General features: G+C 32.2%; 1 protein-coding gene across 1 annotated transcript; it reads right to left on the reverse strand.

Annotated features, from left to right (window-relative positions):
- Nucleotides 1-3,113: 3,113 nt before the first annotated feature.
- Nucleotides 3,114-9,836, reverse strand: LOC117170870 (elongation of very long chain fatty acids protein 7-like). The gene is made up of 3 exons (XM_033357914.1): nt 9,669-9,836; nt 5,010-5,224; nt 3,114-3,186 (listed from the first exon to the last, which is right to left on the reverse strand). The coding sequence occupies exons 1-3, from the start codon at nt 9,834-9,836 to the stop codon at nt 3,114-3,116; spliced, it is 456 nt and encodes a 151-aa protein (XP_033213805.1).
- Between the last annotated feature and the right edge of the window lie 1,840 nt (nt 9,837-11,676).

Consider the following 11,676-nt stretch of genomic DNA (forward strand, 5'->3'; position numbering starts at 1 on the left):
TTCATATTATATACACCTGAAAAAGTATAACCTCAAAATCAACGCATGTATGAAATTGAGAATCCTGCGAAACATTAAAATCACCAATTTCTTTAAATTATTTAAAATGGTGATCGAGATATAAATAGAAGACCACCAAAGTTTTCGGAAGCTTTCAGATCGGCAATCATCGTGCAGCGGAAAACCTGAGAAAGCCGAAGTTCGATTCGTGCATTTTCGGCTTACACACGAACTTACAGTGGTAATCATGCACTTTCTGTTTTGCGTTTCCCAAACAGTAGGTATGGTGAGGGTAAATTTGTAGCTCGATCTGATAGCACTATCAGGCCCTATTCGACGAAGAAAGTGTGGATTTCGGGGCAGTGAAAGTGCGTGGGTTGGTGTTTGCAAATGGTAAGATTATTACTGCAGTCAGTCAATGGCTTGCAGAGAATGTTAAGCAAACTGAATACTAGCATAAAGAAACTGGGTTTTTAGATTAACGTAAATGAATAAAAAATTTTGTATTTTGAAGGAATGGATGCGAAAATAGTATGCAACATTGCTTCAAACGCAGAGACGATAGAACAAGTTAATAATAATTGAATTATCTTGGGAGTTTATTCACTACCGACGGATCTATGGAGAGATAGCCAGGCATATAAATTAGAGCAGATAACAGAGGCTCTAAAGTCCCGCTGTGGCTTTCATTCAAGTAATTTTTTGAGAAGATTTCTGTGATTAGCGGTTCGAACACTTTGGTTCTTTGCAAATCGATCAATATTGTACGCATTACAAATTTCCAAAGAAGTTTATGTTTCGATGATTCCTTTTCTTTTCTTGGAGCCGAGATTTTCAGGATGCTGACCGAAACCATTATTTTAGTCAGTAGGCTGTACTACTTGTTTGAAAGTGTGATCCAAATAACGTAACTTTACTGTAAGCTGCCAGAGATTTTTAGTGTATTTGTGATCTTGTTGTGCAGGCGAATGTGGAACCAACTTGAAAGTTAAATGCCAAGAATAACAGTCACCAAATCGACAAATCCCCTGGTATGCTTGATCTTTATTGATATTTAATTGCTCAAAATCAGTTAAGTCTATTTCAATAGCATTGAAGTCAACAGCTGGACGAGGACGTGACTGACAATCCTTGAGTCTTTTTCCAATAGGACTAGAAAAATCATGTGGGGCTCTTGTGTTTTCATTAACTGTTTTGATCATTTGCTGTAGTGGAAGCTTATTTGAGTGCAGTCGATATATGCTTAGTTGTAGCAGGTCATCCAGGTGTTTTTCTATTATTTTGATAACTTCTGTAATGTTCCCTATGTTAATAACTTCACCTTCGGACCGCAATGCTGCAGTGAGGCAGCGTACGTATACCATATTTCGTGTGCACAAGTAGTCCCCGATCAGGTTAGTATTACCATAAGCTCCAGCTTCGATGATAGTGACATGACCCAATTATTTCAAACCAGGCTTTTGTGTCATGAAAATATGGTACTTTTATCGTTTTCTCTAATAGTACTTTCCATCTTCCTCTAGCACATTCACGTTCATTTAATCCGTGTTTCCATCAACATGCAACCCGCTAAGTGTTAGTTTGTCTGAAATCTAAGCTTCTTGAATGTTATGTGTAGATTTGGCGTGAGCGCTTCACTTTACTTTGATAAACGACATTTTCAATTTTTTTTCTATCACCTTCAGATTCCTTCAGATCTGCAATCAGGCATGAAACAAGCCGGACAGCATCTCACTCATAGGACCCAGTCTGATCAAAAGCCCTAGCAAACTGTTAAATTTTTAATCTGGCTTGATTTATGTGTGGAGAATAAGAGGATAGTATGTAATTAAAATAAACCTCAGAAGTCATAACTCCGGTTGATTTTTCTCCTTTAACAACGTCAGCATCTTTCCTACTGGTACTTACTTATGATTTAGAATAATATTCAGTTTTTACTCTCTTATGCCGGCTACAATTTTCGAAAGACTTTCTCAACAACTTCTTCTGAAAGTGTCGAGTTGTGCCAACATCTATCCATTTCATGTACATTTCGCGAGGCTCTTTTTGATAAGAGATATATTCTGGTTCAAAAAGCTCAAGCTTTTTTTGCATTTGTAGTGAGCGCAGTCATCACACTTGCATTAGTAAATATCAAAGAGTTTGTCATCATAATCAAGATAAGCCTTTCGCTTTCATGCTGTCGGTCCTCTTGTTTCTCTCATAATTCTTATTAAAAAAGAGATTGGGCCTTCTCCTGGTCAACCGTTACTCGCTGTATGCTTTTATTTGAATAGATAGTTACAACACAAGTTTTTTTCAGGTTACCTCTACCGTTTCGGCTACAATCTTTGAGACATGTAAAATCGGTGGATTCATTCTTTCAACACAAGTTTTTTTACAAGAGCAAGATTGAAACATCGGACTTCATCTCGACGGCTGGGAAAAACCGCCAACGGTACTTCCTGAGAAGGACCAATTTCCTCTTGAAAAGATGAATTAGTTTCACTAACAATTACAGAAGAAAAAAGCATCTGAGGTTCAGAAGAACAGAACAGGCATTGCGCCTTATGGAGAAATGTTTAATATTTTATTTTTTAAAGACTTGACGCAATAAACACTCAAGCTATTTATGTACAAGACGCACAAAATGGATTCAAAATATAATAAAAAGATTTTAGTTTCATAAGTGCATGCATATTTAAATTTTCGTAAATTAGATAAGTGAGCTGATAGATTAGGTTGAAGGCTCTATTCTGTGTTGTTATTTCTTAGTAGACGACACTCGCGGTTTATTTTGTACGCGTGTTCATGCCGATTCTCAAAAAGAATACGAATGTAGTAAATGATTTATCAAGAAATTGAAGAAACAAGGTTATGCGCAACTGTCATAACAAGACCAAAACAATAAGACTGCCAACCAAGTACCTACGAATGCAAATATTCCTTTCAAAAATTACTTTCTAATTGTTTTCACTGCTTTCAAATTATACGAATCAACAGAAACTAACCCACAGTCAATTTTTGAGGTCCACTTAAAGCAAAAAATTTAAATAATTTAACTTTTTATGTGCGTAGCCAGAGAGGTACCATTTAAAAGGCATCACCATTAATCAGTGTTTTTTCATTCTAGATTATAGTAAAGTGATTTTCTCGACTCGATTGTCTTTTGCTGCTGTGTGAAGTGACGAGTCGGGAGACATATAACTGTACACGGAAAAGAGTGGATCGTTAGAATAATTCTCTAAACCAGTCGTTCTAATTGTCTTATATTGAAGATCAGATTTTCGTCTGTGATATTTGTTAAAATTGCTATTTTCTGTTTGGTTATTAAATATTTTATCATGACTGGTGTCTTTTTGTTGAACAATTTAATTTGTTTATTTGTAATTACAGTTTTTAGGATTGAAACAATAACTATGCGTCTTATCAAAAAATGATTAATCAAAAATTTGTAGTTTTTTTCTGGGCGAACAACTTTTGTGAATTTGTTTTTTTCATATTTTGTGTACTTTGCCCAAAATTTTTTTTTAAATTTTGAATGTTGTTTTTCACGAATGAAACTAAAACTACACGTCAAATTGAAAAGTGAATGATAAAGAACATGTGGACCTTCTTTGACTTTAAATTATAATTTTCGTCCATCAATATTTTTCTTACCTTGCAAAGTTTGACCGCAAAATGGATTTTTTAAATAATTTTTTGTGCTTTTCTTCATATCGTGCGTTGTTTGCCATCAAATGTTCATTTTCGTTTAAGTGTTTGGATTCTGAAAATGCGATAACTCTGACAATATTACTTCAATCGTAGAAAGTCTTGAGGATAAATTGTTCGTTTTTTTAGGTCTACGAATAGCCGTACAATAAAATTTCTTTATCTTGAAAAAATATGGTTTCCAAACATTTCAAAATACTCTCACTTTTTGAAGTTTTCTCCAAAATTTCTGGCTAACGAACTCTTCCTGTATTCGTATAACCTTAAAATGTGTGCCAAAGCACTATCCAGTTCGAGTCTGCACGCTGAGGGTTAAGCAATAATACCAATTGCACAGGATGAAACATCATAAAAACCATTGTGAAAAATACTTTTCCTAAGCTTATACAAAAATTTGTCTTTGATATATAATCTAAAATTGCACAAATTTAATTTTTTTAATTTGTTTAAATCTTTTTTTATTTAATAAATTAAAAAAAAACTGTTTTAAATCTAGTACAAATTTTTTATTATACTCTTCTTCATGTGTACATATTTTATTACATTCTTTTCGGTACATTATTTCGGACTAATTCTAGTTACAAAAAAGATAGAAAATGAGTGTCGGGTGAAAAAGCTCCCCAAGCCTTCCAAATAACTTTTTAGCCTAGATACTTCTATAATTCCAATATTTTTCTATAATTTATTCTAATTCTGATTATCGTATAATCCGTTGCGAAAAAACTATAATAAAAATAGACCTATAATAATTTTTCTATCAGAGTTATGCTAGAAAGCGAATTGCAAAGGTGTTATTGAATTGTAATGTTAATGACGTTTGGGGTAATTTGCAATTCCTAGCAATATTGGAAATAATCACAATGGTAAAACGGAGACAAGGGCATGAAAAATAAAAGAGATATATTAAATGTAATTAAATATCTTTGCTATTATTTAGTCTTTTTGGGAGTCAAGTAGGCTTTCTTATAAAAGTTATAAAATAAGTAAAAGTTCAAAAGTATATTTAGAGTCATAAGAAGGGCTGGCGTTTTTTGCATAGAGCAGGATGGATTCATAGCGACGAGAGCGTGTAAGAGCAAAAGGACAAATTGAACCTGTAAATAAAATAAAAATTACTTGTTAAAATTTAATGTGTATAGTTTGAAAAATATGGATTTTACACCATAGTAGATTTAATTATACAGTCATAGCATAAATAAATTTCCTATATATAATTCAAATATTTGTTTACCATTTGTATAATAGTTAGGTAGCGTTTCAGGGGTCGAACAACGTCTTTGGTTCCCTCTATATTGCTCAAAAAGTAGTAACTGTACATTAGTACATGTACGGAACCATTTATGGCAGGATAAAAGAGTGCCATTCCTGCAGCAAAATATCTAGCGAATATTAAAACAAATAATACTGTACTTATGTGATGATAGACGTGTAAAAAGGAGATTTGGTTCTTCTTTTTGCGGAGGACAAAAATTCCTGTTTCGATGAGGTCAATTACTTTTAATATTGCTGTATAATAGATGGTCCTTGCTGCCTGAAATTTAAGTTTTAGTTCTTAATTTTAATAATTATCTTAAGAATGTAATTTATGGACTTAAGTTTGTCAAACAAATATTTTAAAAAAGTATTTCACTGCAAATATTAATAATAATAACACTGTCCGATACTGATTTTCTTACCAAAGGAAATATTGGTCGTTTCGAAAGGCCTTTTCCGGTTGATTATGAATTCGCAAAATAAAAATGCTCAAAAATTCTTTTTTTTACATTTGGCCTAATTTTTTAAAAATTGAACTTGATGCCGTATTTTTGTTGAGATTTTCATTATGTTATTTGTTTTACGTCGGGTCAAACAACTGCTTGTTTTTTAAAGAAAAGATTTTTCGATTTTTTCAAAATATCAGTCATATAATGACACTTGACCCTTTGAAGAAACTCGGTCGGATGATTCGCGGACCTGCCTCAAAAATGTTCAAGCTAAAAACTGCAAAAAAATCGAGAAATGATCTTTATGCTTAAACAAATATTTTTGTTCAGAAGAACGAATGACTTACAAACTATTAGGATCATCATTCAGTACATTTGTTAGAGTTATAAGAAAAGATTCGAAACGCATTTTTATATGAGTTCGTGACGTCTATAGGCAATTGAAAATAATATTCCGCACCTCTTCCCTAAGATAAAAGGTAGTACTAAATAAATTTAACAAATTTAAAAGAGTAGCGAATGATAGAATTCTAGGTCCAGCTATTCAAACTAGTGTCGCAGTTCGGCTTGAGGGTATTTTAAATAAGATTCTTCCTAGAGACGAAAAAGGACAGTGGATTAAGGATACTTTTCTGCATAAAAATTGTGTTTTGCAATCTAACCTCCACGAAAAGATTAAACTTTCATTAAGCGAAAGATCTCCAAAGACAGAAAAACGCGTAGTTTTGAAGGGAGAGAAAATTTCTGTCTGTCTAGTCTTTAGCGCAGCATTATTGTTGATGTCATTAATGACAAAATACTAGATGATAATGGTCTGTTTATGACAACTATTTGGTTTAGGCATACAATGATCCATATGTACACCTGTTCCAGAGGAAATAGCCACAGTATAATTTACTTTGTCGGTGCGGATGAAAGACTGAGAGAGTTAGTCAAAGTTGCAAGGGTCATGAGGGTTTCTGAATACAACACTGATCATTACCTTCTGATCTCCAAAAGTAACTTAGGTCGGGGATGGAGAAAAAAGAGAACAAAGAAAATAAAAGAAACACGAATAAAAATTGAGAACCTACAAAAACTGGATGTGCGAATAGATTTCCAAAATAAGATAATTGAGAGCATAGATAAGGCAACCTGGAGGTGGTTATAAACAACAAGGGTGGTTATAAACAACATGGACTAAGTCCCGGGATATCATTGTTAGGGGTGCGATCGAAGTGTGTCGTACCGCGGTTGTAGGAAGAATGTTAGGTGATGCGTGGTGGAATAGTGAGATTCAGGCTGCCCAAAATGCAAAGAAAGAAGCGTGTAGGAAAACTTTGAAAATTGCAGGTCTTCGCTATGAGAAAAGAAATAGACTCATAAATGATTACAGACACGATCCGTTATAAAACTCAATTGAGAAAGTATGTGTAACTGACATAAGGGATATAATTAAGAACTTGAAAAATGGTAAGGCTGCCGGGGTAGACAGTATTAACGCTGAAATGTTTAAACACGATGACGAGTACATACCACATAGACTGTGCGAAATGATAATTTTTTGTTTCGAGATGGGAGACGTCCCAGACGATTGGAAAAAAGCGATTATCATACCAATATACAAAAGAAAGGGAGAAAAAACGACTGTAATAATTACAGAGGGATTAGCTTAATAAGTACTGTGAGTAAAATAAACTCAAAAATACTTATTCGTAGGGTAATGAAAATAACAGAAGAAAAAATTTGGGAAGTTCAAAGTGGGTTCATGCCAGGAAGGTCATGTACCGATCAAATATTTAGCTTAAGGCAAATCACAGAAAAAAGTTTGAGAGTAGGAAAAAAAGTGTTCTGTGCATTTGTTGATCTAAAAAAAGCTTTCGACAAGGTAGATAGATAGATAGGTAAGGTTGTTATGGCAGAGTAAATTGAAGAATTGCAAAGAATGTTGAATAAACTGAGTGCAAGCATGAAGAGCATGGGCCTCAAAATTAACGCAAATAAAACAAAAACTGTGGTCTTCGAAGGAAAGAGTGAAAAAACACTATGCAATATTTTACTAAATGATGAGAGAATTGAACTAGTTGATAAATTCGTATTCCTTATTAGCTTATTTATTAGGGACGGCAAGGTAGATGAGGAATTTTATAGACGCATAAATGCAGGTAAGAAGGTTATTGGTAGAGCAGGGTCCCTTATCAGAAGTTAAAATATGTCAAATAAAGCTAAAATGAGAAAATACATAATCCTATATTATGTATTCATACAATTGACAGAATTTAAAGAATTCATGGAATTCACGGCATTGGCTATATTCACTCAAATCATGGAGTTCATGGAATTAAGGGAATTCACGAAATTTAATTAATTTGTAGAATTCACGAAATTTAAGGAATTAAAAGTATTTATGGAATTCTAGAAATTCAAGGAATGTATGCAACTCAATGAATTCAAGTAATTCAGGGAATTCACGGAATTTGTGGAATTCAGAGAGTTTAATTAATTCAAGAACTTCAAGGAATTCCCATAATTGAATGAATTCATGGAATTAATAGAATTTAAAGAATTTAAGGAATTAATTCCGTGAATTCCACAAATTTTCTCTAATTCTATGAATTGCACGAATTCCTTAAATTCCATGCATTATTGGGATTCCACGACTGCGCGCGCTATATGCTTGATATCAACTCGTGAAGAGGAAAAGCCGGCCCGGGGGTGGGATTGACGGGCCCTCATATGTAATTTGGATTATGATCGTGCTCAACAGGTTTTCGAGATATCTAGAAGCAAATATCATTTAGAAATATTACTGGCTACTGGACTTGCATTGTAAAATTCCAATTCATGTGAGGTACCATACCAATTTCAGCATTTGGAAACTGCAACATGTGTTGTAGCGTTACCTCACGCTTTGGAAGCACACTTCTTATACATTTAGTGGAAGTTTCCAACATAAATTTTTGACAGTGTAGAAAAGAAGGGCCCATTCTTCTGTTTTAATCTGGCTTTAAAAGGAACTTAGGAAATTTGTACACCATAAATCTTATGCTGAAAAAATAATGCCAAGTGGAAATCTCTAACTATTACAAGAAGAGTTTTCAATTGCATGCAGATATAACAAACTTAAGGGAAAACTCAGGATGCATTTTTAATCACAAAGATTAATTTACGACCAAAAAAGACGAATTTTCAATAAAACTCAAGAATTTTGAACCAAAAGTTGAATTTTTATTTTTTTAAAATAATTACTGCAAAAAAGACGAATTTTAAACAAAACTCAAGAACTCTTAACCAAAAAGTTGAATTTCTAACGAAATATGAAGAAATTTTTAACAAAAAGATTAATTTACTACGAAAAAAGATGAATTTTTAACAAAATTCAAGAATTCTCAACTAAAAAGTTGAATTTTAAACTAAAAAAGAGGCATTTTTAAACACAAAGAATAATTTACTACCAAAAAATACGAAATTTCAATAAAATTCATCTCAACCAAAAAATGAATTTTTAGCTAAGAAAAAAGATTAATTTACTACAAAACAAAGAAACTTAAGGAGACAGTCTGCGATTTTTTTCTTAAAAAATCGATTTCTCAAATGCTAAGATTGTGTAGTGATGTACTGTTTAGACATCGCCGATTAAGGGTAAGATGGTATTTTTTCATGAAGACAATAGAAATATGCTATCTTTGTTACATTTTGGAAGAAAAAAAAGTAAATCGCCTTTTTCTGTAAACAAAGTTTTTTGACCGGGCTGGCATTCTAGAGAAAAAAGTTTTGCATCTATGAAGCTCAAATTTGGTACATCTATTCAATATATGTATAGCTTCAGTATGGACTAGCATTATCAATTTTCATATGCATTTATTCAATTGCTTAAACAATGGAAGTTAAAAAAATATACAAAATTTCGAAAATCCGTCAGAGATATTTACATTAAATTTTTTTCTTAATTTGCTTCGTTTCGAAATGTTTTGAAAAAGTAATTGAAAATGGCAGACTGCCCCCTTAAATTTAAAATTTGTTTCAATGACTTTCCTTAAACTCTGACAGACGTTAAAAATTATGGTGCCAATATTTCGTTTATTTTTCACTACCAATAAAAAAGTTCATTGAAAAATGTTGATCATTCCAAATGAGTTTTTCATTATTCGAATTATGCTTTGAAAGAATGGAAAAAATAAACATATTTAAAAAAAAAGCCTTTTTTGGACCACTCTACTGAGTTTGCTTTTATGTGGAAAAAATTGGCCACGTATCTGACAGTGTATAATATAATATTATAGTATGACTTACTCTTATTGCATCTGGATTCCAGGAATAATCCCCTGTTACACATCGCAATGCTGTCGCGTCGGGATAAACTTGGAAAATTTCGTATACTATATAAGCATTTGCAACGACTTGAAAAATGTTGTAAAGTCGAATAAAAGTCTTTAGTTCGTATGCTGGCCTATCCTTCATGAATCGTGGACCACATTGAAATACAAAATATATATAACTGACTATTAGTAAAAATGGAGGCCATATACTTCCCATTAAAGGCCAATCCGTTACACGGGGATCTAGGGAAAAATATAATTTGTTAATTCAAAATTAAATCATCACATTCACGCTCATGTTGCTGATGAAGATGCACACTTGCATCCAAATTGCATAATTAAGCTGCCGGATTGAATAAGGGCACCCAAACTTTTTCGGCTTGAGCGGGATGAGTTTTCGTAGTTTCAAAATTTGTTTAGAACATTAATTTTTACAAATTCAATGACTGTAAGAAATTTGGCTAAAATCAGTAAAAAAATATTTTCATAATTCTTCCTTTTGTCCTGTCAGGGTTCACTTGCGCTCGCGTTTCTTATTTAATCCGACAGCTCAATTTCAAGTGATAAAAATCCTATGAAGCTATAATGAAATTTCTATACAGTTAACCGTTATGACAAAAATCTGATTTTTTACACTTTCCATAAATTTGCTTAAATATCTTATTCTGCTACGTGACAACATCTGACGCAAACCTTCTCTGATACGTCAACGCATTTTTTTATTATGAGTCATTTAGAGAATTAATTGAAGCGGGAATTGATAAATGGTGTTTAGGGATCATCCATAAACCACGATACCAATTTTGGGTATTCTTTGCCCCCCCCCCCTCCTCGCTGAGAACCGCTGCTATGGTTATGACCCCCCCTCCCCCAAGTAACATAGCCTTCAGGTAAACCCCGATTTTACTTTTATAATGATTTTTTATGTTTATAGCAAGTCAAGTTGCCAATATGCCTATGTTGTCTACGTGAAAGTGCTGTGAATTATAAACTTCGTTAATAAATCAACAATGAAAATAAAAAAGAGATTTTCAGAGTAATTGTAAAAATCTGTCTAATTGAATTTTATGTGTCAGTTAATTCGGGTATTATGGAATTTTTAAAGCAAGGAATGTAAATTATTAACCTAAAAATGAAACAGTTAAACTTTTAAATTGCAAAATTATTTCAAATTATAGAAAAACGAATTTTCTACCAAATAGTTGACTTTTTTTTACTAAATAGTTGAACTTTAAAGACCAAATGACGATTTTTCTATACAAGACAGTTGCATTTTCGAATCAAAAAGATGAAATTTTGACTAAAAAGTTAATAATACGACAAAAAAGACGAATTTCCCAAATGAGAAGAACTATCTACCAAAAATTTTAATTTTCAAGTTTACTAGATTAATTTTCAAGTGAAAAAACGAAATTTTAACAAAATAGTTTAATTTTAACTAAAACTTGAATTTTCACTGGAAAAAAGAACCATTTTCGACCAAAAATGGAATAGGTAAATTTTCAATTACCAAAGTAATTTCTGAACCGAAAGAAAAGGAATTTTCAATAAAACAGTTCAATTTCCTATCAAAGAGATGAACTTTTAACTAAAATTTTGAATCGCCAATTAAAAAATCCAAGTTCAGATTTGAAAACTGGTTGTTACATTTATAACCAAAAGAAAAAAGAATTTTGTAACAAAACGTTGTATTATCAATAAAAAAGATGAATTTTTAAACCAAAAGATTACTACCAAAAGCGAAGAATTTTATTCGGATTTAAGAATTCTCAAACAAAAGATTGAACTTTAAAAGAAAAGAAAGAAATTTATTGTTTTATTTTTAAGAAAGTTTTTTAACTTTGAATGCTAATTTTTAAATTTTAACCACACGGTGAATTTTCGAACGAAAAGATTAATTTTCTACGGATTATTTTTTTAAAACAAAATTCAAGAACTCTCAACCAAAAAAGATGAATTTGTCAACATAAAGATTTATTTCC

This window comes from Belonocnema kinseyi, chromosome 4 (assembly GCF_010883055.1).
Source record: "Belonocnema kinseyi isolate 2016_QV_RU_SX_M_011 chromosome 4, B_treatae_v1, whole genome shotgun sequence".
In the NCBI taxonomy this organism is placed as follows: Eukaryota; Metazoa; Arthropoda; class Insecta; order Hymenoptera; family Cynipidae; genus Belonocnema; species Belonocnema kinseyi.